The 27,145-nt window shown below is 38.9% G+C and overlaps 3 protein-coding genes across 3 annotated transcripts in view; 2 read left to right on the plus strand and 1 right to left on the minus strand.

Moving 5' to 3' along the window:
* Positions 1-11,210, plus strand: part of LOC129799055 (nuclear pore complex protein Nup88) — a 172,275-nt gene extending 161,065 nt beyond the window's left edge. Inside the window, exons 3-6 of the mRNA XM_055842658.1 lie at positions 7,134-7,452; positions 7,519-7,616; positions 7,675-8,952; positions 11,030-11,210. Of these exons, the coding sequence (XP_055698633.1) occupies positions 7,134-7,452; positions 7,519-7,616; positions 7,675-8,952; positions 11,030-11,093 (1,759 nt within the window). The 3' untranslated portion in view covers positions 11,094-11,210. The remainder of the gene's footprint in view (positions 1-7,133; positions 7,453-7,518; positions 7,617-7,674; positions 8,953-11,029) is intronic.
* A 212-nt stretch (positions 11,211-11,422) lies between these two features.
* LOC129799062 (PE-PGRS family protein PE_PGRS26-like) lies at positions 11,423-16,638 on the plus strand. The gene is made up of 5 exons (XM_055842670.1): positions 11,423-11,720; positions 11,786-12,057; positions 12,119-12,262; positions 16,280-16,351; positions 16,414-16,638. Exons 1-5 carry the CDS (start codon positions 11,657-11,659, stop codon positions 16,546-16,548), a joined length of 687 nt encoding a protein of 228 aa, XP_055698645.1. The 5' UTR covers positions 11,423-11,656; the 3' UTR covers positions 16,549-16,638.
* Positions 16,639-16,994: 356 nt separating this feature from the next.
* Positions 16,995-27,131, minus strand: LOC129809821 (zonadhesin-like). Its single transcript, XM_055859938.1, has 6 exons — positions 26,888-27,131; positions 26,517-26,813; positions 23,103-25,310; positions 21,643-23,046; positions 17,429-17,611; positions 16,995-17,364 (listed from the first exon to the last, which is right to left on the minus strand). The coding sequence occupies exons 1-6, from the start codon at positions 27,129-27,131 to the stop codon at positions 17,105-17,107; spliced, it is 4,596 nt and encodes a 1,531-aa protein (XP_055715913.1). The 3' UTR covers positions 16,995-17,104.
* Between the last annotated feature and the right edge of the window lie 14 nt (positions 27,132-27,145).

A 27,145-nucleotide genomic window follows, 5' to 3' on the forward strand; every position in this document is an offset into this window, starting at 1 on the left:
CATGATTCAAAATTACCACATCTTACCCTAGCTGAGATATTTATTATATTTAATTATTTATTATAAAAAAAAAGTTTTTAGTTAAAGAAATTGTTTACTGTAGAAAGTTTTTGTTAATTGCTGTAAAGCTATCTAAAAGTGTGTAAACTCAGTTATCAATGTATCCAGTAAAGACATCATCCCTGTCCCCAATCAAGACGAAGTCCCAGAAAAGCCCAACATTATCGACCACTGAAAAAGTTGCGTAGAGCACCGAAAGATCTGGGAAGAAAAGAAATTTTTATTCTAGGCTGAACCTCCTCCCATCAGACGATTACCGGATTTGTTCTTTGAGTTAATATCAACGTCGGTTCCCAACATTCTGATACTTCTAAGAATTCGGTTTGGCTATCTCGATATTCGGTTCCGGGATTTTCGGTCTCTCGTGATTTCGATCCATTCGGGATTTCGGTTTCTGAAGATTTCCGCGTTCTGGATTTTAGTTTTTCAGGATTTTAACCGTCTCAGGATTGTAACTATTCAGGGTTTTAGTTTTCTGGATATTGGCGTTCTGGATTTTGGTTTTCGGGATTTTGGCTTTCTAAATTTTAGCCTTTTCGGGATTTGAACCCTCTCAGTATTTCGGTCCATTTGGGATTTCAGCTCTTGGGAAATTGGTGTTCTGGATTTTGGTTTTCGGGATTTTGGCATTCTATATTTTGGCCTTTTTGGGATTTGAACTCTCTCAGGATTTCGGTCCATTCGAGATTTCAGCTTTTGGGAATTTGGCGTTCTAGATTTTGGCTTTTGGAATGTTGGCCATTTCGGGATTTTAGTTTTTCCGGGATTTTAACCGTCCCAGGATTTTAACCGTTTACCCATTCGGGGTTTTAGCTGTCGTTATTTTGGCGTTCTGGATTTTGATTTTCAGGATATTGAAAATTTGGGTGATTGGGTTTATAATTTTTTTTCCTTTTCGGAATTTTAATTTTTCGGGGTTTTAACCGTCTCAAAATTTCTCAGAATCTCAGAACCGTCTCAGAATCTTGGCGTACTGGATTTTGGTTTTAGGTGATTACGACATTCTGTATTTTGGCTTTCGAAATTTCGATCATTTAAGGATTTTAATTTTTTTGGGATTTGAACCTTCTCAGGATTTCGTCCCATTCGAAATTTTAGCTGTCGGAATTTTGGTTTTCGAAATTTCGGCCTGTTCGGTATTTTAGTTTTTCGGGATTTGAATCTTCTCATGATTGCGGTCCATTCGGGATTTTGGTTTTTGGAGATTTCAGCGTTCTGGATTTTGAATTTGGGAATTTTGGCTATACAGGTATTTTAAGTTTTAGGATTTTGGCGTTCTGGATTTTAGACTCGGAATTTTGACTTTCGGGAATTTGGGGTTCTAATACTTTTAGGATCTTGGCGTTCGGGACTTTACCAAAACACAGAAAATTAATATTTTATTATTACATATAGAAATAAATAAAACAAAAAATCAAAAGAGAAAGATTAAAAAGATATTCAAAAGTTAAGTTCTTCAATAATTTCAATTCTTTGTCTCACAATTGGGTCATTCAGGGCTAGATTGATGTATTTTAATATGGAAATGCTCATACGATAGTCCTCTTCTGTTCTGAGGGTCTCAATTGACCAACAGGTGCATGAAACCCATATCTCATTACGGTTTTACTACTCATAATTGATTCGATTGGAAGAATCTGACTATCTGAAGGAGTATTTGCAGCCTAGCACATTCACCAGGTCTTCTTGTCTCATCATGCTTAGATCGGGGAAAAGCATTTTTCATATTGGACACTTAGTCTTGGAAGTGACGGTCTGGAACGAGTAGCGGTATATTCGAGCCCTATTAACGTCTTAATCGTGATTTTTTTTTGTTTTTCTTCTTTTCTTTTCATTAATTTTGAATGTGAGATGTTCAACCGTTTGGGCTCGGGAGGTTGGTCAACGCTAAGACGGCGGTGGACGCCATTGCCTTTTTATACATTCTGAATGCTACTACGCTCAAGAGAGTAGTGTCTAAAGCCTAAGTAGGTAAATCATGATATGAAATAAGAATTTCATAAAGATGTGTCAACCGGGTTCTTCCTCCTCATTTTCAATCCCTTTTGTCGTGGAATATTTCGAAAATAAAGTGTCTAAAGTGGCCTAAGGGAAAGGGGTAAAAGACTATGCATGATCCCTTTTGGTGGTCGATATGGAGTGTCAGATGGAAGAATATGGGCAGAATGGGGTTACGAGAAATAGCACTCACAGTGTTCAAAATATTTATCAAATAAATGTTAATGAAGAAAATAAAACATAATTTGAATATTTAATATTCGAGATTAGCCAAGTTAGCAAGTTTGGATTAATTTAATGTTATATTTCTTACCTCTTTTCGCCAACTTCTAACATTTCAAGAGAGAGTATTTTCGCGTTTGGGAAAATAGAGGAGGATGGATGGAAATTTCAATGAGTTTTTCAGCAATACAACCAAAAACTTGCTGCTTGGGACGAAGAGATGATGATATTATACAATTTGGAATATAAATTGTCGTCAAAAAGTGAATGTTGGGGTTGGGGGAGGATGTGTCGAGGAATACGCAAGGGGATGTTGGTGGAAAGGGGGAAAAAGGGGTGAAAATGCTGGACCTTTTGATAGGTGAAAAATTTCTAGTTGAAAAGTATGAAGAGTCAGAAAGTTGATGAGATGGAATATTTTAAATAAATATCTTTGGGTGAAAATTCTTACCTTTCCTTCAGTGTTTTTTGGGTGATTTTTGAATAAATCTCTCACATCTTAATGGGAAAAGTCACATTTTCTTAATTCACCTCAACTGTCATATCTTTTTAATTTGACCAAGGAGGGAAAGCGCGTTGGAGTGGTAGAAAGTTTTAATTGGTGAATATCCCGGTATCAGTGTCATATTATTTATGTCATGAATTTGCTAATTGATCTCTTGATTTCTTTTCTAATTTTTTATTCAGCACTAAAGTCCTTTTCCTCCCCCCCCTCACCGGTGCCCATTAATTAAACTTTTCGCCACACACTCAAGAGGTGAAATGGCAATTTCTCCCGTGCGAATTTGTAGTCGGTTTTTCCACCTTTTCCTGGGCTGAGAACAGTGCTAAAGGGGGCGGGGTGATAAGGGAGGAAAATGGTGATGATGAGAGTGAATGAGAACGAAAACATTATACCCATAAAAGTGATAACTTTCCAACATTTCCTTACATAATTAAGCACATAATCTTTTAGATTAATAAATTTTATGACTTAATCACTGTCTTGAATTATTATTCTTGGGCTAAATGTTTCGACTGGGATGTTTTCTATATCCCAAGCAAAATATACTCTCTCTCTCTTTCTCTCTATGTTGTATAAATAAATCGAAAAGTTTTACTGTACTGAAAAACATGTATTTTACATTTTCCACATATGTAGATTTATACAGTATATTCCCCAGCAAATATTAGAAAAGGGGGTGTTAGCAATGATAATTTCACCAGTGCAAAAGTCATTTAATATACACAATAATTATACATACTTCAACCAGAAAGATTCTTCCAAACAATTTTATACCACGTTAAGAACAGAAAGACTAAAAAGGGGTGAAGAATACACCCTTCCAATTGGTTGATGGAGAGATGCTAAAATATTTGATAGTTAATTTTTGTCAGAAATTTTACTTGACTTTAATTAGAAATTATTAACCCTTTGCCACTTACACTCTCAAGTGCATTTACTTGTGCGAAAACTTGTCCCAATGAAGACCGAGGTGGGTTTTCATTTATACACCAAGAATAATCCAGAATTGTTTGAAAATGGGCAGAAAAATTAAAAATTGGATAAGGGTTTGTCGTTGAGAATCCATGTTTTCCATGTTGGCTGCGACTGTTCCTAATCTCGCCGGAACTGTTCTCAATTTCGCCGCAGCTGTTCGCAACTTCGCCATGATTGTTGTCAACTCCGTCGAGATTGTTCTTATAGGGGGCATCCAGGGGGCTACTCTTTATGGGCCATTTCCATTGAGAAAATTTTCAGATTTTTGTAATTCCCAATTTACTTTAAAGCTCGCAAAAATCCCGGTTTTTAATACGAACATCTCGTTGACATTTTTTTGCTTTGATTTAGCTTCTGGGTAAAAATGGATAGAAACAACCGAGACCTTCATAACATTACAGTGCCCGCTTTGTAATCCGGATGATTGGGAGACAATATGACAGATGTCCGCTTCGTAATCCGGATAGATTTTTTGAATTTGTTCAACGTCTCGAAAATACAAGATTTTTTTTGTAGAATTAGAATAAAAGTTTTAAAGAAGATTAAAAAGACAAAATTAGAGAATTCTATGCTATTATACTTCATTTATTATACAGAAACATCACAGGATAATTCATTTTCATTGATGAACAGACATGCATACATGATCTCAAAATGATTTTAAATGTAACCGTCAATAACTCGTCCGGATTACGCCGATCCGGATTAGAGAGCGGGCACTATACTACTAAAGGATATCTTTAATAATAGAATAATGGAAACTGGCGCGGATAGGGAGTATATCCGGTGTTCGCCAGTGAGAAAAGTAGTCACCCTAAGAGGAAAACACTTTTTTGGTCTTGCCCAGAGCTTTCGGTCCCAATATGGACCTTCTTCAGTGGTCGACTAAATTGTGTTTTCGCTGCGAAAAAAACCTGCGAAAAGACAATTTAGTCGACCACTGAAGAAGGTCCATATTGGGATCGAAAGCTCTGGGCAAGACCAAAAAAGTATTTTCCTCTTAGGGTGACCACTTTTCCCACTGACGAACACCGGATACACTCCCTATCAAGATATATTTAATAGTTGGGAACGCAAATTGTAGCAGGGAATTGTAAGGGATAATTGAAACCATTAACACTTTAAAACAGTAACGTTACTGTTTTCTGACGCACTTCCAACACTTTACCGTAAATCTTTGTTCTTGGCATACCGTATTCCCAATACAGGGACATTTCCACACTGTACGCACTATTTTCACCTTCAAAGAACCCAAATTGATTTGAATTTCATCTAAAAACACCTTAACTGTGAAATGAAAACAAGTTTTTTTTATGGAAATTCTCTCAGCTGACTCATTGGCATGCAAGTATCATAAGAAAACTCAACGAATGGCGCTGTTCCCGATAGGAACAGTCTAGATATCTGTTCCCAATTTTTATTTTTTAAGTTTTTATGCGAAAAGGTTCAACCAAATTGAGAATTTTCTAACAAACTTCTTGAGAAATTTCTCAATGGAAATGGTCCATTATTGTGCTAATTGAATTTATTTATCTCAAGTGTTCCCAAAAACACACGATCACGATCGCGGGGTTAGGACATCTACGTTAGTAGCCTACGTCAGCCGATCTTCCGCCAATTCAGGAAGGTCTTCACGGTTAATGAAAAGGCACTAAAAGGTCCAAGGCAAGATTCTGAATTTGATTCAGCTGCCTTGTCCTAGATCTGCCACGAGGTAGACGCCTCATGAAGTCTTTCATAGGTTTTTAGGGGAATCTGTCTTTACTCAACCCGAAGAAGCAACTCCTCGGCTTTTAGCTCCTCGCGAATCGATACGTTCCTTACTCAAATTTAACGAATGATTCCCTTAACCGCCCGAAGGTACCTTGTCGCGGCAGCTTGTACATGCGATCTTACTTTTTCAGTCATTACCCAAATCTCATGACCAAATAAGAATAGGAATGAAAACAGCTTTGAAACCGACAATTTAGCCGAACGACTAAGATCGGCTTTCCTCACCACGCTTCCGCCAAGCTTCCTCAATGCTGAAGAAGCTTGACCGATTCGCGACGATTGTTCGGCGTCCATCACCATCCCTCGTGAGTAACACCCCTAGATACTCGAACTTCTCCACCTGAATCTGGGTGGAATCCCTCGTGAGTGGCTGAATCTGGGTCGGAAGAATCAAGAAAAAGTCTCAAACAGTTGATGGCGAGTTCTCCTTGACCACGCTTTCTTCTGCCTCATGCACATTGTGGAATTTGTCTTTGACTTTCCCAATCAAGTTAGAATTTCGCTCTTAAATAGGCTGCTCTGACGATAGTGGTTGACTTGGTAGAATTCTCCAGATAATTGTGAACACTTACTGATAATTTTATTAGGCTTTGATTCACTTTTTTAGAACTTGACTTCGCTTAGATGGTAACTTTTTAATAGTTCGACAAGAAGTGGCGGCTAAAAGATTCTCATCGTATGTTTTCCACAGTTGTGACATGATAACTATAGCATTCACAACAAGACTAGGGACCTTGGACCTTGGAGGTATTATACAGGACTAATTGTCCCGACTCCCAAGGTCTCGACCGTCCATCTTAATCTGTAAAGTCGTAATATTTTACAATGGAACTACGAAGAACAATCATAGAAATCGCGAACTTGGAGTCTTTCTCGATTCTGCACAATCAGGTCGGGTTTGAGCCGAGCCCCGGACGACAGAGTGATCAGTTCCTCTTTAATAACTACGACCTCATATTCTGCACGAGTAATTTCCGTGATTACTAAGTAACGGATCCTGTCATAAGGATAATGGCCGAAGAAACCAACTGTTACCAAGACAATTGTCATTGAAGGCTGCTGTCACGGATCCTTGGGTTTTACTTTCTATCCACTCCATCAGTATTTTTTCCTAGAGTTTAATTTAAAGGCCTTTACTTTTCTCATCAAGGAAATAGACCAGTTCATGCGCTCAGGGTCAGGGTTACTTTATTTTTTACTTTTAATTAAGAGGAAAAAAATGTCAAAAATTTGTTGCTTATATTATATATTTCGCAAAACTGTTCCCAATTTCGCCGCGACGGTTCCTACTTTCGCCGTACGAGTTGATCGCAGCGCCATGGTGTCAAATCTCCTGTTTTTTTTTTTTAGGAACTCGTAGGAACCTACTAGAAACACTTAGAAATCCTCAAACGTTTCCAGGAAACTGGAAATTTGAACCAAAGTTTCTTGGTATGAATCTTCCTTTGACTTAATCCGAATTTCCTTTTGTGATATAAATGCAACACTTGACAAATATTACAAAATATGGCAGATGTGGCCATAAATTTTACTTCAGAACGTATTCATTCCACTCCAATGAGAGTTTTGTATAAGAATCCTTGTTGTTTTTTTCTTTCAGAACTCACGTCCTTGATGATCGTCTCTTTACGAATAATACGCATTTGGAGGTGCTTCAGGTGAAATGGCATCCAGGATCTCCCACTGGGAGTCACCTGATTGTCCTTCTGTCGGACAACTCCTTGCGTGTTTACCACGAGGAGAACCTCAAGCACGTCTGGCGTATTGGTCCTGTTCCCAAAATGAAGAGCAACGGATCGACTTTGCCATCTCTGTCGGACTTTGGGGATACAGCTGTTGACTTTGATATTGCGCCCCCGAGAGTATCCTCCCTCCTTCCATTTGGAGAGGACACCATGAGTGAGTCAACGCTTCTTAGTGTAAGTCTTTTTTACGATTTTTTTGATTTAGATTTCGGAGAAGATTATCAAATCACTGTTTTTTAGGCTTCAGCACAACTTCGTCACAAAGTCGAATGGCCGATTTTGATTTTGCGTGGAAACGGAAACGTTTACATTCTAAGTGCTGGACTTAGCACGAAAAAGTGAGGTTCATTTTGATTTTTGATGTCATCCCTTGCTAAACTAAGAAAACTTTTTCAGGCCGAGATTGCAGGGTCCTTTGACTATGACTCCGGGAAAGCTGGACAACTATGGTCTCAGTTCTTGTTCCATTCTCGTGATCCCTTGTCTTCCTCCCTGCGTTGTTATTTCAGAGTCCACAGGGAAGATCCATCATTGTTTGTTGCTGGACGTTGATGAGGAAGAGGCAGGGAACGAGTCATTCGATAAGATTGATTCTAGTTTGCAGATTTCTCCTTCGGAGTGGCGTCTTCATGTTCTGGAGACTGTTGAACTGGAACTGGGACTACCACAGAATTCCGATTCCAAATCTCATGTCTGTCCCATTCATTTGCGTCGGGATCTCGCTACAGAATCTCGTTACTTTGCCTATCACAACACGGGAGTTCATGCTATTTTCCTGGAATTCGTTAAGCAGTTGCATGACTTTGCAGAAGCTGAAGATGAAGCGGATACTGAGGTTCCGTATTTGGGGAACGAGAGCCGAGCAGAGTACATCTTATGCACCAAGGCCCTGAATTCTGGTCAGGTGAATCCTGTGCTGGGATTTACGCTCCTTCAATCTCCAGCTGGATTGGTAGTTTTCCTGGGAAGTGGTCAGGTCGTGTCCCTCAATCTCATTACGGATCCCAATGTCCTGCTCGATTGGAACAGTGAGAAATCACAAAAAACAACTCAAGCCACCGATGCTGTTTCTCCGCAGAAGAAATACTTTGCAGATTCTATTGAGACTAGGATTTTGTCCATTCTGAAGGGAGGACTGTCGCAGCCTCTGTTGAAGCTGAACAATAACACAGAACCCAGTCCACAGGAACTGCTTGAGCTCCTGATGCACGCTACTCAGACTCTGAGGGAGCAGTACTTCCCGCGACACGAAAAGTGTCGACAGGAGCTGAAGAAGCGCGTGGAGATCCTTCAGGTGCTCAATCGGCAGCAACAGGAGGAGATTCAGGAGCTGAAGATGGAGAAGAAGCGAATCAGGGACAATGCTGAGAATCTGGCTGGAAAGTATGAGGATATGTACGAGAGGCAGCAGAGTCTGTCGAAGAGGGCTCAAGAAGTGGCTCGTTTGGTGTCTCTGCTGGCTCCTTCTACTCTGCAGGACGAGAAGGACTTTGCCCAACAGGTGGAGAAGATCAATGTGGCCACTAAAGGACTACTGAAGCAACTTGAAGTGTCCAAGGGGAAGATTAGCAGGAATCAGCAGCAGATTGAAACATGGGAGAAGCAGAACATTCAGAAGGAGTTCCAGTTGCCGCCGAAAAGGGAAGAGGTCATCAAGAAGATCCTTGCTGATATGTGAGTTACGTTTTGATGCTTTTAGCATTTAACGCAACATTAAGTGAGGTTAAGTTGGCGTCCTCCGAAAGCTATTCTCCCTAAAGTGATTTTGTCATTGAAATTGTTCGCAGGTTCTTAATTTTGACACTGTTTTTGTTCGCAAGGACTAGGTAATCCTTTACGAATTCCCCGTTGCACTTTTTCGATATTTTTTCTGAAGGTTAAACACTTGGCTCGTGTAGTGGACCACGAGTAGTCAATTGACGTATTGATGCAGATCTTGTGTTAAAAGATTGAAACGATCTATGCAAAGCGAATCAGTAGATCAGAAAGATCTTTACGGAGATTGCTAGTTCAAGAGTTCAACACGATGATTGTAAAAGATCGATCAGTACGATCTTTGAAGACATCGAAAGGTTAAAAGATCTAAATGATCTCTCTAAAGATCAGAGCAATCTTTGTAGAGATCTACATTTTAGCACAATCCTTGCAAAAAATATTCAAGGATTGATAGACCAACACGATCTTTGTAAAGTTCGAATCATCGGGAAATTGTAACGAATTTTGCAAAAGATCGACTGATCGATGGATCTGCAGGATATTTGAAGAGATAGAAGAATCAGCACAGTCTTTCGAGAAGATCATCAGATGGGTCTATCTGAAGATAGATATTGATCTATCGATCAACACGATCTTTGTAGACATCAACAGATCGACATTTCAACACAATCTTTGCAAAAGATCGACGATTTCTTGTAGAGATCATAAGGTCGACAGGGCCTTTTCAAAAATCCGCAGAGCGTTAGGTAAGTAGGGTAAGTACGATAGAAAGATCGACAGATCGAAAAATCGTAAGGATTTTACAAAACATCGACAGATAGATAGATTTGCAGGATATTTGCAAAAATCGACAGATCGACAAATCAGCATGATCTTTGCAAAAGATCGACGATTTTCACCATCTCTGCAGAGATCTAAAGATCCATCCGATCTTTTCAAAAACTCAGCGGATCGATAGATCAACACGATTTTTGAAACGATAGAAAGATGGAAAAATCTTAAAGATTTCTACAAAAGATCGACCGATAGATAGATCTGCAGGATGTTTGCAAAACTCGACAGATAGACTAATCATTCCAATCTTTGCTACAGATCGACAGATGGAAAGATCAGCGTGACCTTTGTGGAGATCGATTGATCGACAAATCAGTATGATCTTTGCAAGAGATCGACGATTTTCACCATTTCTGAAGCGATCTTAAGATCTACACGATTTTTTAAAGAATCTTCAGATCGATAGATCAGCACGATATTTGAAGCGATCGCAGATCGCAGATCGAAAAATTTCGTTAAAGATCGACAGATCGATATATCGGCAGGATGTTTGCAAGAATCGCAAACATTTACAGATTGACAAATAAGCACAATCTTTGCTAAAGATCGACAGATCAATAGACCTGGCATGGTATTTGAGAAGATCGACAGATCGACAGATCAGCATGATCTTTGCAAAAGATCGTTCCGATTTCCGCTATCTGCGTAGAGATCGTAAGATCAACATGTTCTTTGCAAAAACGAATTCGATCTGCACGATCTTTGTATGTTGCCCCGGGCTCTGGAATAACCAATTATTCGCTCTCAGGAGCCCAGAACTCGGAGCTTCATGCTCCTCAATTCACGGTCAAAACAATACTACCTAAATTTTCTTTCTCGTATCATATTACTCTTGGGCTGTCATGAAGGAAAAGGGCACACAACTTTCAAATAAATAACCTTTAGGACTATTGTAGAAGAATCGACTCCTAATATAAAGATCGAAACGTCGAAAAATCGTGATGATATTTACAAAAGATCGACAGACCGACAAATCAGAACAATTTACAATAGATCGTCTGTCCGCTACTCGAATAAACCTTGAATGTCACAGTCCTCTACCCCTTGTTTTCTCACTGTTCAAGAGGAAATGAATCAACTTCCAGTAAATTCGCATTGAATCTGACAGCTCATTTCTCCACGTGAGGGCGCTGACAACTGTTCCCAATTAAATTTTTCTGGTTTTCAGTCATCTTAATTCTTTCCCTTCTTGCATTTCCAGGAAGAGCCAGATCAACAATCAGATCATGGAGATCAAGCAGATCAACAAGATGCTGGATATTTAGTTATAAAACTTGTCTCTCAAAAGCATCTTCTGTATTGAACTTGAATTTCGAGGGGATTTTTTTTGAGACACGTGAAGATTATCTGAGAAATAAATTTGCATTGAAACTGGTTCATGAGATCACGGATTTTTTTTTGTTGGCATTGGAGGTGAAGAAAGTTGATGGCCCTGTCCTAGGACAACCATTGAAGCAATTTTAGGGCTTATGGTTGCTTTCAGAGGAGTTCTTAAGGATTTTGGTCGATTTTTCTTCCAGACTTTTCAGGTTTTAGGTAAAAATGAAATGCAAATCATTTTTTTTTGCCGGATGATTGTCTTTCTGATGCTTCATTATTCTTTTTGGCTTCTTTTCTCTTGGAAGCTGTTAGCACTGGAATCTACTCTCGCTTTTTCTTGCCGGCCGAGAGTTGAAAATTACCATAAACCAACAATAAATGATGAGATAAACATCCGAAAAATTATTAAGCAATTCTGGTCAAGAGTTGATATAAAGACTGACGCTCTGTGGACAGATCAGTTGTCTTTCGGAGTCTCCAGCAAGTGGACAGAGCGAATAGTGTCACAATGAACGGGAAGATCGCGATTGTGTTCTGTGCTGTGCTCTCAATCGCTCATGCAGCGACTTATCGTGAGTTTTCTGCAGATTTTCCCAAGATCCCTCCCTCAAAGTCACATTCCTTTTCTCCCTGTCAGTCCTCTTGGAAATCCCTGACTCCAGGAGGGAAGTAAGAGCTGCCCAATTCGGTGGTTTTGGAGGATTTGGAGGTTTCAGCGGAAGTGCTTCTCAGGCCAATGCGGATTCCCAGAGTTTCAATCACGGTGGAGGTTTTCCCAGCTTCCCCAAGCACTTTGGCGGATCAGCTGCCAATGCCGGAGCCCAGAGTCAGTCTTTCGAAGATGGCGGATTCGGTGGCTTTGGAGGATCAGCTGCAAATGCTGGAGCGCAGAGTCAATCTTTCGAACAGGTTTCCATTCCCTCTTTTTCGGCTTCTCAGACCAAAATCACCTTCCGGTTGTTCTTTTCAGGGCGGTTTTGGAGGATTCGGAGGATCAGCAGCTAACGCTGGTGCTCAGAGTCAGTCTTTCAATCAAGATGGAGGCTTCGGAGGTTTTGGAGGATTTGGAGGATCTGCATCGAATGCTGGGGCTCAGTCTCAGTCATTCGAACAGGTAGGAAAAGTTTTATAAAATATTTGGCACTTCCTCATCGACTAATTCCCTAATTTGATCAAGAATCAAGAGATTTTGCTGATAATGACGCCACGCGGTTTCTTTAGCAGTGCTACCAATTTAAGGCACGAAATCTTTGTGACAGAAAACCGTTTAAGTGAAGATTCTGTAAACCATACAAATGCAATATAAAACCCGACTGATCATTAGCGAATATCCATTACAGTTTATAAAATAGTATTGAATGCGAATTATCAGTGAAAAATATAGTTCAGTTTCTTAACTTTACAAAAAAAATATTTAGCTTTTTTTACAAGTTTTAAATTTTTATTAGGATTTTATTAATGTTAAAATTTATGAAGAAAAGCTGAACGTTTTACCTTCCTATTTCACAAATAGTAAATCAATTTTCTGTCTATAGCTTCAATTTAATTTCTAGCACAATGATCCATAAGTATAATAATTTTGAACATTAAAATTCAAGTCATATTGTTCTTACTTTGAATATTTGGAATTTATACAGAGAAGTAAGAACTCTTCCTGTACCAATAAAGTTTACAGTGTATATGAATTTTGAGTATATTGGGAAAAAGCCACTAATCATGGTGGAATCACTCAAGCTTTGATCTTTTTTTAAAACTTAACCTAAAAAATCAGAATCTGCCAAAATTTAGTGGGTTCCGAATTGTGAATTCTGAGAAATTCTGCGTTCATTTACTTGTATTTCATTTTAATTTCTAAAACTCATTAACATTGCGTAAATATAAGCGAAAGTCACGAAAGATCATAGTTTGAGCTTTAAATTTTCTAAAATTAACCTTAAAGAGTAGAATCTGCCACATTTTTGTGACTTCGATATAGATGTTTTCTATAAATTCTTTGCTCGCTATCAGGAATTTCTTTATTTAAATTATTTAAATTAAAAATACAATAATTAAATTTTATCTGTGCTTAAAATCAATCCAATTCGATACGAGGCGTTGTAGTAGATTTGCCGTTTGCACCGACAAATTTCAAACAAATTTTAATCTAATGCGACGATGTCAAAGAGCTCTTTGATATTTGAAAGCTTGTGTTTCTTGTTTTAGAATTTTCTTTCATGTTATTTAATGTTGTTCCGTTCATCGCAAAAGCACAATTTCGTTAAAACTTCCAAATCAAGAATTTTCTTTTTTTCTAAAAGAATTTGGTAGAATTTATCGCTGCAATGTACAGCTTTTAAGACTTTTGTCTATATTCAACCTTTTAAAGCACAAGTATTTGAAAATACTTTTTCTTTGATAACCCAGTGAGTACCAAATGCTAACCAATTTCGATTCAGCTAAAAAACATATGTGTTTTCTGAGGAATTCTTTTAACCCTAAAACGACACTCGCAGAGCAGTGCCATTTCCATTATTTGATTAGCATTTTTTGTTCGAGAACTGCTGACCGGTTAGCATATGTTTTCTGATCGATTCAACAAAAATATGCTGAAAACACTGTTTTTTTTTCAGCTGACTGTGCTCGCTGGGAACGAGAAGATATTCAGATTGAACGAGCAGTTACTTTTCTAGTAATTTCTTTTATTATATATCAGGGTACTATACAAGAGTGTAATGCCCTAGACACACTTACAACTTAAGCCGAGAGACGACTTAGTGGAAAATGATGGAAACGTAGTTTAACCATTATTTCTAATATGATGACGCTAAGCCGTCTCTTGGCTAATCCTCAGATCTGTCAAGGCCCTAACGAATGAATGGCACGGAGATACACCCCAAGATTAAAAAAAAAACTAAGATTCAGCTCATCTTAAGGACAATTTCTATCAAAGAAGACTACCCTTTCTGTCTTTGGAAAAATTTCTTTTTTGTTAATAAGAAAGAAAAGCACTTTCTAACTAGGACGTTTTTTCCACTTCTTTGCTAAATCCGCCAAAATCGTCAAAATTCGTGAAAAAATGGATCAAAGAATAGAATTTCTTCAAAGAAAAATTTCATTTTTTAAGTACATTCAATTCCTGTATTATGCACATTTTCGGGACCAAAAAACGCGTAAAATGACATTACAAAGCAAATTTGGATACCCGCAGGGGCTTTCTTTTGTATAAAACGGCCGTAGAACGAATTTCAGGCGGAGTAAAAGTAGTTCAAACAAAAAGAGTCAACTGTTTAATAGAAATGCATTCACAAACAGTACTTTTTGGACAGAGTTGTTCAATAAATGGTTAGAATATCTAAAAAAAAACTTTAATAAAAGAAATTAAAGTTTTATTCTGAAAAAGTAGCAAAATGTTTTCAAATTTCCCGCGTCGCAAAATAGTATACATTAAGGTGTATTATAAAAAATGATTTCATAAGTTGACTCCCATTGGTAGGCAAACTTGCATAATTCTATGTGCATAATCCCGAAGTGCTTAATGCCGGGAATGATTGTAAAGGGGTTTTATTAATTTTCAAAGAAGCCCAAATTCATAAAACCTATATTAAAACTGTATTTTTAGCGATTTTTTCGATTAAAGTTGGTGAAACAAGGGATACTGCTTCAAAAATAATTTTCTTGAAGTCAAATTTTGTCTTTCCCGCTTTTACTAGAATCTTGGCTACGTCCTTTGGGTACTAAAAGTTTGTTAACAGTTTAAAACGCGAGCCGAAAAATCACGTAAAATACCAGCACTGATATTCTAAACAAAAGAACATTTTTTCAATAGTTTTTCGTTCCGTAAGACTTCTACAACAGTTCTAGGCCTCATAAATTAATTTTTCAATAAATATTTTTCCATTTTCTCGTAAATTTTATATAAGTTTTCTTAAAATTGGCAAAAAATGCCAAAGTGAGTAGATTTTCTTAGCAAAAAGCCAATTTCTATTGCATTTCGTTTTTCATAACAATTTGACAAGGGTTTTAGGACTCATATCAATATATTTTCCTATAAAATTTTTAAAATCTCATATTTAGTTTGCGCTTTTTTAATGAAAATTATATGTGAAATACCAACAGAAATTCGAAAAAGAAAAACAAGGCATAAAGTGAATTTTCACATTATTTTTCTGTGCAGTATCACTTAACAACAATTCTAGGTCTTACATTATTTAATTTTTAATCAATCTTTTAACACTTTCGAGTATTTTCTGTGATTTTTTCGAATCATGACACATACTCAAAAAATGTTAACATTTTTTAGGTTATGTTGTAAAAGCCATTCAAATGTCCATTTCTGCGATGCCAACTCCATATAACGAAAAGGTGGCATTTTGCGCTAATTTGGTATTCTACGCCCATTTTTTGGTTCTCTTTTCTCTATTTTTTAAATAATAGAAAACTTATCAACTATTTTTTTCCACTAAACGAAAGCTAATTAAATTCTCTATACCTTCATGTTAATCACTTTAGCATAATATTGAATAGAATTCCTACTGTGAAACTCTAAACTTAAAATTGGATTAAAATGCCACTTTGGGTTTTAAACTGTTATGGCCTCTACACACTAGTAGAAATTTCCAAAATTTCTTTAAAATATGCATTTTTAAAGAAAATTTTCCCTATCTGTGTAGGAAGAAATGTCAGACTTTTTTTAAAATGGCAATTTTTGACGAAAATTTCTACTAGTGTGCAGACACCATTAGACAAAATATTTTTCTGAAGAAATGTCAGTTAGCACATTTGTTGATTCAGGCGACAGTGTGCCGAGAAAATCATTCAAAATTTTCAGGCAGTGCGACTTTTGAATGGTTTCATTGTGCAGAATTTCCCCACATTTTACCTGGTGTCGCTTCAATCGCTTACACATATTAGTACCAGAAGCAGTTGCGAAAGCAATCCATGGTCAGCTGGGTGATGCTATTTTATTCACTAAAATTTTATCAAATTTTTTTAAAATACAAAATGAGTCATCATTTCAAACAGAGGAAGTTAATTAATTTATTTAAAATTAATATTTGTCATGATGTCGCTAAATACAGACTGAAAAATCTCTGTGTGTACCTTCCGTGAATCCGAATTGCAAATCATTTACAAATAAATTCTTCTGTTTCAGGGAGGCTTTGGCCATGGGGGCTTCGGAGGATCAGCCTCCAGTGCCAATGCTCAGAGCCAATCCTTCAATTCTGTGAGTTTTTCTTGGACTTTCAGGGGAAGTTTTCACTGAAATTAATAAAAAAAATCTTTCAGGGAGGCTTCGGAGGGAGTGGATCCAGTGCTTCTGCTAACGCCCAGACCTTCAGCCAGGACTTTGGGGACTTCGGAGGACACGGCGGAGGATCAGCTGCGAGTGCAGGAGCCCAAGCACAGTCCGTCTCGGCTTAGACAGCGTCTCTCTTCTAGTTTTTAACGTCCCACTGTGAAATGCATTGTACAGCAATTTTGTTTATCATTAAAATTAGCATTATATCGAGAGTTCATTGCTTTTTTATTTAAGTTTTTCAAGGAAAATGTGTGGAATTTTGTTTACTCTGCGTTTTATTGAATTTCTTTTAATAACCGTTGAAGAAGGTTTGAAATTAAGAGATATTGGAGTGCCATCTAGCGGTGGTTCTTCGATTTAATGGAAATTCTACGACATTTGAAGTGTTTAATGGAGGAAACAGAGTCTTGGATAAGTGGATTGCAGCGCCAATTGTTCTTAAGCGACAGTTTCTAGAAGTAGCTTTTGGTGGCAATTCAAGAGGGAAAAGAACGCCAAGAAAAACCATCATTTTCAGGTAATTTCCCAGTGAAAACTCCCATATTTCCCACAAAGTAAATAAAATAGATTGTATTAATCACCGTAGCGTAGGGATTTTTATTGAATTGTTCTAAATTTTTCTCCAATTTGTCAATTTCTCCCTTGCTGAAAAGTGAGGTTAGGTAGAGGCGTTCCCGGCTAATATTCCTCCAGGAAATCCTTCTGGACGGTTCTTAGAAAGCCCCAGGAGCTGCATTCACCTGAGGGAATGCACATTGTGCCATCTGGGGTGCGGGAATACCCGGGTTCACAGTAGCATCCGCCCCAGGAGGTTGAAGAGCACTGAGGATACTCTTCAATGCACTTCTTCCCCACGTCTTCGCATCTCTGTGGGCAGGGAATCGCCTGTCTGGGTTCTCCACACTCCAGCCACAGTTCATGGTCTCCGCAGGGAGAGACTGCAAGATCGGTAAGTCAGTATTCATTCTCTTAAAGTCCCTTCCGGAAGGGTTTTTCACTTACCCGGACAAATGCTCTGCTCCACGCAGCATCCTCCCTCGAAGACTCTCGCGTACCCTGGGGCACAGTAGCACCCATCAGGGCATCTTATATTGACAATTTGGCATTCGGTACCCAAATTGTCGCAGGTCGTCTGGCAAGCTCGACCACAAACCGTGTAAACTTCATTCTGTCCACAAGTTGCGTCTGGAAGAAAGATTCTTGAAGTCCTCAGTCTGAAGGAACAATGAAATTTCCCAATTTCCAAAAAGCAAGCAGGGAAACTTTCCTGAATAGTAAGTTTCTTAAGCAAGAAAGGCATCTATCCAACCTGAAATTCATTCATTCAAATTTTTGGGCACTACCTGAGAAAATTCGTAGTCCTAATGGTCAGAAAGGAATCATCTTATCCTCAAATGAAAGGTCTTGAAAAGATTTACAATTCTTCTGAACATTACAACTCCATCCGACAAAAGAAAAGCAAAGATTTCAGGGATTTTAATAGCTTTACGTGTTTAGTGTCAAAGTTGGAGACAATTTAACCCTTTAACGACGAGACACTTTTTACGGATTGAAAATCAACAATAAAAAATAAACTGAGAAATATAATCAATGATAAGTCTTACATCTAACCTTGGAAAGTCGAACAGAGTCAACCTTCTATTTTGCAATTACGTACAAACATAAGGAAAAAAAACCTCTAGGTAGTCAGGAAAAATTATTTTCTTTATGGGACACCGGTGTTCCAATCGTCCTTAAAGGGTTAAACAAATTTTAAACATAAATTTTCACACAATTACATTGATATTTATTGCACGTAAGCTCTAAGATGTTTTAAAAATTTAGAGAATTAAGATTTAGAGATTTAAGGCAAAATTAAGGGGTTTACGCTATAACAAAATGGAACAGAATTGGAATTCTGAGAGGATATTTCCTCGGAATTCTAATCTTTTTCTGATTTTGGTTCAGTGATTTAAAAAATACTGACAATACCTCTGATTCTATCGAACTGAGAAAAAAAGCTGAAGGTTTTTAAACGACCAAAAATTCTCTAGAATTTATGAAGTTAATAAAACCGACACCAGAGGCGCTGTAGTCTCAAATATGACATGATACATGGAAAAATCACATTTTCAAGGAAACTTTGAATGGAACTATCTCGCATTTGATGCAGAATTTTATTAACTACATTTCTTGTTTGTGCAGCTTTCGCTTAAGATGTCATTATGACATTTTGAATAATTTATTCTTACGCAAGAAAAAAACAAATTGCTGCCGGGAATGGATTTTTAGTGACTTTAGTTAACCAGTTGCTTGGAAAAAATCGCCCGGTCGAGATGAAAATACATTTTTTTGTTCTTTTCTTTTTTCCCAGAAAGTCATGCAAAATTTTTGCTCAAAATGGCACACGGAAAGTTTGATATTGCGTCGTTTTTGACAATATTTTCCTTCGTACTCTATCTTGATTTGAATTCTGATTGTCAATTTGTTTTCTTAGATAGATACTCTATCTACAGTAGAGTCTCGCTATAGGCCATCGCTCTATAGTCCACAATTTATCGAGCGTTGATTTCAAATCACTGAGGTTATGTTTTCTAGTACGCGACATGCAATGTTGCCATAATTATTTTAATATTTTTGGCAAACTTTATTAAGTAGTTGTGATAATTGTGATCCACAATGAAGAGAGCAAGGACAAGTACCACAATCGCAAAGAAAGTGGAAGCCGTCGAGCAATTTCAACACTAAAAGTCGTTGATTATTTTAAAAAATGACATGGACTATAGTGCGACCCAAGTGTCAAATCTGGAACCAAATATGGACTATAGCTAGACTCTACTGTAAATCGATGGATTTTGAAATGTATCAATGTAAAGTTCTTCAATTCAGTGATCGTTAAGACGTCTGTTTGACAGGGTCCCCACGCGCCTCCATATTAGATTCCTTTCTTTAAAAAGAAATTGAGAGAAATAGACACAAAAGTAGTAGTAAAGCGTCTCACGCTTTCTAAAATGCTTGAGCTCCTGACTTAGATATTGTACTTCGAACGCACGTTTACCGTATACCGATTCACAATCGATTTGAACCGTTTTATAAAGCACTTAAAACATTCCCGAAAATATCTTAGGGGAATTGTGATTGATTTTCTGCCAAAAAAAACCTATCGGTTTATAGCCGGTTCGGAACAGCTTCAGAACCGATTTGAATAGGTTTAGATTTATGGGAAATACCAAGACCTTTCTACCTAGCCCAAACCGTCTTTATTCGGTTGAGAAATACTCTCTCTAGAGCATTTTTAACCTTTGACCTTTAAAAAACGTTATTAGGAATGATTCCATAGGATTTTCGTATAAGGACGTAATGTCTAAAATCTCTAAAACAAATCCAAAAATGAAAAAAATCGCACGATGCGTTTGCGAGTAATCTACAAAAAACATAGTTCTTTTCTCGATTCAAAAGGTGCGCCAGAGCCATTACGAACAAAATAAGATTTTCATTCGTTTGAAATATAAGGAGAAGTGGAAAACCTGAAATTGTGCTTTTCACTCCTATTTCTTAAAACGAAACTAGTATCCTCAACATAATAAAACTTAGCTACACAAACCTATTGTAAATCTAATTTACAATATGGTTAGGCTCGGTTCCGTTTAAAAAAAAGAGGTGGCAAAGCGTCCCAGGCTTTGCAAGGTGCTCAAACTCGTGACTTAGATGCTATCCTTCAAAAGTACTTTCGCATCATTTACCCCTTAAGGGTTCTTAACCGATTTAAACCGATTTGTAAATCACTCGAAAGGTCCCACAAATTATTTTAAGATGAATAAAATATATTTCCGGACAAAAATTACTTATCGGTTCATAACCGGTCCATTACCGGTTCACAACCGATTTGAACCGATTTATAAATCACTCAAAATATTTCACAAAATACACCTCGGGAGTAATTTAATTGAATTTCGTATAAAAATTAGTTATCGGTTATGAATCTGTTCATTACCGGTTCAAAACCGATTGGAACCGGCTCAGTTTTGTCAGAAATTCCAAGACCTTTCTAACGACAGGTCCCGGCAATTTTTTAATCTTATATGAGTACCAAAAAATGCGCCTTTCTGGAACATCACAATTTCATTATTTCATACGATCACCATCAGAGGCGCTAATGTCCTTCTTACTTTTTCGTACTGAAATCCAAATTCAATTTGTCGTGATGCTCACAGGAAGAAGAAGAAGAAGAATGTGAAATACTGGGACAAATATTGCAACTTACGTTTAAAAAAAAGTCAATTCTCGTGTGACCTACTCATTTATCCGATTTTGATGATTTCTTCTGAAAGATTTTAAAGGATATTTCTGTTCAGTTCCACTGTCACAGTTATGAGTTCGAGTCTCTTCCGGTGCAAACGATTGAAGCGTCTGAATTGACATATTTCTCATACACATTGTAAAGTGAATAAAAAAAATTGTAAAGTGAACAATGCACAAAATGGCAATAAAAGCCCGGTAGATCAAAATAAATAATAATAATAATATTTCTGTTCATATAAAATATTTACACTGCGTAAATGCAATTGGAAATCCATTTGTATTTTTTCTTTAATGGAAATATGACTTTAAATGAATTTATTTATTTTATTTAGTAACCGTGATCGTGATAAAATTAATAATTTTATCGCTATTTTTGCGTCATTTTTGCATTTTTTTTCAAATTGTTTGAATCTTCAGAGCAAGTACACGGCAATTCGTGACGAATTCAGGGCTATTCACTTGAAATTTTGATAAGAAACTGTCTGAAACTTTATTTTTAAGAAGCTGAAGAACAAAACTTTGCAAAAAAATCCTGCGTTCAATAAAGTTTAGAACGCAGTTCATCTACAGAAAAGTATTTCATGAATCAATTAAAATTTTATGCTGCTTTATTCCAAAAAGTGCTTCAAAGAAAAGGATCAATAAATCACTTTAATGATTTATTACCGTGGCTAAAAGCTCTAATGTCATTTTATATTCTTGTAAATTCCCGACTTTTGCATTTAATTTTTGTCACATAATTCGCTGTTAAAAGTTTGTCGTGCTTTGGCAACAGCCACAAAATTTAATTCTGACCATCGTTAACATTTTATGGACAATTACTTTAGTGTTTTGCTGAGGGTAAAATTAAATTAGTTGCGGAAATGTTATCGGAGTAGAGTAAGAGGTTTAAGAGAAAGAGGTTTGATTGGAAAGAATAATATTTTAATCGGTACTTGTAACTGGAGGAGGGATGTCTGGACATTGGCTGTCTGGAATGCATGGGGCGCCTGGGGTGACTCGGCTGTAGTTGTCCTTGCAGAAGCATCCCTCCCTGCAAACGTCCTTGCAAAGAGCATCCTTCAAGTTGCAAGGGTCCGTACATCCACTTGCACAGTACGTGTATTCCTCATTCTTTGCGCATTTTGGACAACTGATGGTTTCAGTACAAACTCCCTTGATCCTTGAGTATCCCGGTGCGCAGAAGCATCCTTCTTCACAGATGTCAGGACAGAACTTCTGTCCACACTGTTCTCGGCAAGAACTACCACAATCGGTGTAGACTTCATTGAAACCTTCGCATTTTGGTGGACATTCCTCTGTCGGTACGCAAACTCCGTCCTTGCGAGAGTAGCCAGGTTGGCAGAAACATCCTGTTTCACAAATTTCCGGACAGGCTTCACTGTTGCACTCCTCAGCGCAATGGCTTCCACATTCGCTGAAAACTTCGTTGGGATTAGTGCAGAGATTTGGGCAGTTAGATGACGACACACATTTTCCTTTGATCCTTGAATACCCAGCCTTGCAGTAGCATCCGGTGTAGCAGACCGCTGGACATACTCGCGTTGGGTACGGACATCCTTCGGTACAGGGATTACCGCAATCTGTATATTCTTCATTGGGTTTCGTACAACTTAGAGTACACTGTTTCTCAGGGATACACTTTCCACCCAAACTGTCACGCTTGAAACCAGGTTTACAGAAGCATCCTACTTCACAAACCGTTGGGCAGTTGACACTGTTACAGAGTTCTCCACAACGGTTTCCACATTGAGTGTAGAACTCATTGGGATCACTACATACGCTTGGACATTCGGAAGATGGTACGCATTCGCCGTTGATGCGAGAGTACCCCGCCTGGCAGTAGCAACCTAGGTAACATTCGTCAGTACACAAGGCATCAGGATACTGACAAGCTTCACGGCAAGGACTTCCACATTCTGTAAACTCCTCATTTGCCTTCGTACAGACACTGGGACACTTGTCCACAGGAACACATTGGCCATCTCTTGTAAGTCGCTTGAAGCCAGGCTTGCAGTAGCAACCGACTTGACAATCATTGGGACATTCGTAAATGATTCCTGGACAATCATCATCGCAACGGCTTCCACAATCTCGGATCTCCTCATTAGGTCCCTTGCAAACAGGAAGTACTGGGCATTTTGATTTTGGAATGCAGGGTTCGTTGTAGCCCGGTCGGTAGTATCCGTCCTCGCAAAAGCAGTCCTTCCAGCAATTTCTATCGCACACCCTTCCATAGCGTGGACAGAGTTCCGTGCAGTTGTTTCCACAGTTGTTGAGTTCTTCAAATGGTCTTGGACATGGGTTCGGACATTTCGTATTAGGAACACAGGGTCCACCTGAAAATTGAAGTTTTTAAGTTGCATAGCTCTAAGGATTTACCTGAATTGCTTACCGGGAACCAATCGAGCATAGTTCGGACGGCAGAAGCAGCCTTGTACGCAGTTAAGATTGCAGTTCTGACTGGGATCTGGACAGCTGTCGAAGCATGAATTTCCACATTCGTAGTACTGTTCGTTCTTTCCTGGACATGTCTTTGGACATTCATCAGTTGGAATGCATGGACTGCTGTAGTCTACGCGACTGTATCCCTCCGCACAGAAGCATCCGCCGTAGCACTCTTGAGTACATAGGCGATTAGGATCAGGACATAGGTCGGTGCAGTCATTACCGCAAGTCGAGTAAACTTCATTTGGTCCTTCGCATTTAGCAGGGCACTGTGCTTCGGGAACGCAAAGCTTCCCGTCTCTCTTGAAGCCCTTCTTGCAGTAGCAACCACCACTGCAGACGAGATCAGTTGGGCAGTCATTACTGCCACATTTTTCCAAGCAGTGATTGCCACAGAATTGATACTCTTCGTTCTTGCCGCACTTAGGGCAGAACTCATTCGGAAGGCATTTTCCACTGATTCTTGAAAAGCCAGAAGCACAGAAACATCCCTCTTCGCAATTGAACGGACAGGCAATTGTAGCTCTATCGCATCGTTCCAAGCAAGAATTTCCACAGTTTGTATATTCCTCTCCCGATGCGCATTGGAAGCACTTACTACGTGGAACGCATACACCGTTGATGCGACTGTAACCAGTCTTACAGAAACATCCTTGGATGCATTCGTCTGTGCATCGTACAGCTGAGGTATCGCACAAGTCTTGACATGCATTGCCACAGGTTAGATATTCTTCGTTAAATTTACACTGCGTACATTGTTTTCTCGGTACGCACTTCCCGTTGATCCTGGCGTAGTCATTGTTGCAGTAGCATCCTGGAATGCAATCTGGAGGACAATCTAAGCGATCTCTATCGCAGTGATCTATGCAGTTGTTGCCACAGGAGAGGTAGTGTTCGTTTTCTGGACATTGAGCAGGACATTTCTTACGTGGTACGCATTTGCCATCGACCCTAGCATAGCCGGGTGCGCAGTAACAGCCAGGAACACACACATCTGCGCAAACTTGACTTTTATCGCAATTGTCTTGACATGAACTTCCACATTCTAAGTAAACTTCAAAAGCCGGACATTGCTTATTTGGGCATTCTTTGTCTGGACGACAAACCCCGTTGATCCTAGAGTATCCGTCAATGCAGAAGCATCCTGATCTCTCACAAGTCCGACATTTCGATGAATCCTCGTAGCAGGACTCCATGCATGAATTTCCACACTTTAAGTATGTTTCGTAATCCGGACATGTTTTACATGATGACTTTGGGACGCAGTTTCCATCGATCCTTGCGTAGCCTAGTGCACAGAAGCATCCTTTCTCACAGGGACGCCTGTCGTATTTGCAACTCTCGCTATCACAATCTTCTGTGCAGCGGTAACCACATGACCTGAATTCTTCATTGCTTGAGCATTGGGGTTCCGGTACGGGGCATTTGCTTTTAGGTACGCAGTTTCCTGAATCAGGATGTCGAGCGTATCCTGGTCTACAGAAACATCCCTTCTCGCAAGATCCTTTGTTGTACTTGCAAGCTGTACCGTCGCAGTCTTCTGAGCAGCGGTAGCCACATGATCTGTATTCCTCATAACTCGAGCATTGGGGCTCCGGTGCTGGGCATTTGCTGCTAGGTACGCAGGTTCCTGAATTTGGATGTCGAGCGTATCCTGGTCTACAGAAGCATCCTTTCTCGCAAGGTCCTCTGCTGTACTTGCAAGCGGTACTGTCGCAGTCTTCTGAACAACGGTAGCCACAATACTTGAATTCTTCATTGCTTGAGCATTGGGGTTCCGGTGCCGGGCATTTACCAAAGGGTACGCATACTCCTGAATTAGGATGTCGAGCATAGCCCTGCTGACAGAAGCATCCTTTCTCGCAAGGTCTCTTGTCATATTTGCAACTGGAACTATCACAATCTTCTTTGCAGCGGTAGCCACATGTCCTGTATTCTTCGTACTTTGCGCATTGAGGTTCTGGTGCCGAACACCTACCTATCGATACACATTCTCCGGTATTTGAGTCTCGAGCATAGCCATATCGGCAGAAACATCCAGCATTGCAACTGCCGCCCACTCTATCACAAGGTTTCCCCAAGCGTGAACACTCCCGATCGCATGGAGGTGCTTGATAGCAATCAAGCCACACCTCATTATCCGGACAGTAGGGTTCTATTGCCAGAAGAATCAACATGTAAAAAAGAAATTGGTTGGATTAGTCTTTTCTCATTTGAGCTCCCAAAAGAATTTAGTGGAGATTAATGCTAATGGGATATATTTCAACATGTTTTTTCGCTCTCCTCTTTTACGATATTCTCAATGATGGAAAAAAAGTGAAAATTTTGATTGTATTTGCATAATTTATTACCTTCACACCAGAGATTCTCCGGATGAATTTATATATTCTCAAAAAAGACCCATTACTTTCTGAAATTTATGATTCAAATTTGTTGTCATCTCTAGAATTGGTTGTTTTCTTCACTCTTGAGAGATGCAATGGATCGATAACCATAGCAAGGTTACTTTCATGGGGAGCGTGTTTGAATCGAATTACAATGCAAAGTAAGTGTTCAATGATATCTCTAGGAAATGATTCTTGATTGCCCATGATGGTTGGATTGATTTTGGGGTTCGAGACTTTTTCGTAAGGTTCTTTTAAGAAAAAGCGAGGTGTCAAATCTAACCCCAAATTTCGGTTGCCAGAGAATATCAAGTCAGTTACATGTTCTAGAACTCTGTACCCTTATTCTCAGCCGCGCCCTGCGAAAACGAATTATGGCTACCGGGCCAGAAGAAACCAGAAAGTCCGGATAACTTCAAGTAAGCTATTAAAAGGGAAAGTGAGTAGCCGGCGACGGCGTAATACAGTAACGTTACTACATCTTTCGTAACGGTTGCTGAGAGTCTCACGTTCAAAATTCCCAGCAGGGCCCTGCGAAAACGAATTATGGCTACCGGGCCAGAAGAAACCAGAAAGTCCGGATAACTTGAAGTAAGTCATTAAAAGGGAAAGTGAGTAGCCGGCGACGGCGTAATACAATAACGTTACTACATCTTTCGTAACGGTTGCAGAGAGTCTCACGCTCAAAATTCCCAGCAGGGCCATGTGAAAACAAATTTATGGCTACTGGGCCAGAAGAAACCGGAAAGTTCGGATAACTTGAAGTAACACATTAAAAGGGAAAGTGAGTAGCCGGCGACGGCGTAACGTACAGAAGCCGTACCGCATCGATTCTTCGCAATAAACACAGTAGCGTTACTAGATCTTTCGTAACGGTTTTGATCAGGAAGAGCTCAAGCGAAACCTCAAATGTCTAGATTTCGAAGTAATACATTTAGCTATTCTTCCAATAAACTGATCTCAATTAGTAAACTTACGTGGACACTTTGACTGTGGAACACAGGGACCATTAGGATACTTTCTCGCAAATCCCGGAATACAGTAGCAACCGTCACTGCACCGGGCGCTGCTTTTTTGACACTTTTGACCAAGATTTGAGCACTCAACTTGGCAAGGTGATCCACAATCGTGATATTCCTCATATCTCGGGCAGGATTTTGGAATTGGATTTGGAAGAGGAATAGGACCTTTCTCCGTAGTTGTGGGAGGTCTGGGTTTCTGTGTTACTGGTATTACATAGTGAGATCCATGATGATGAGATCCATGTCCATGATCTGAAGGGAATTAGAGACATTGCGTAGATAGATTTTGAACAGAATCAAATGGATAGGCATGAAAAGTCATTTACGATGCTTTCTCCTTTCTTCGTCATCTTCGTGGTAGTAGTCATCATGATCGGGATCTTCTTCGTATTTTGAATAGTCCCTTTCGCTATAAGTGTCTTCATAACTGTCAGATTGGTCAGAATTGATATTCCGACCAGGATTTTCCAACTCTAATTCATCTGATTCTTCTTCACTTGAAATCTCTTCACTGACACATAGCACCAATGCACAAGTCACCAAGAAAATTTTCACAAGGCACCAATTCATTGTTTTATTTTGAT

This window comes from Phlebotomus papatasi, chromosome 1 (assembly GCF_024763615.1).
Source record: "Phlebotomus papatasi isolate M1 chromosome 1, Ppap_2.1, whole genome shotgun sequence".
Classification (NCBI taxonomy): domain Eukaryota; kingdom Metazoa; phylum Arthropoda; class Insecta; order Diptera; family Psychodidae; genus Phlebotomus; species Phlebotomus papatasi.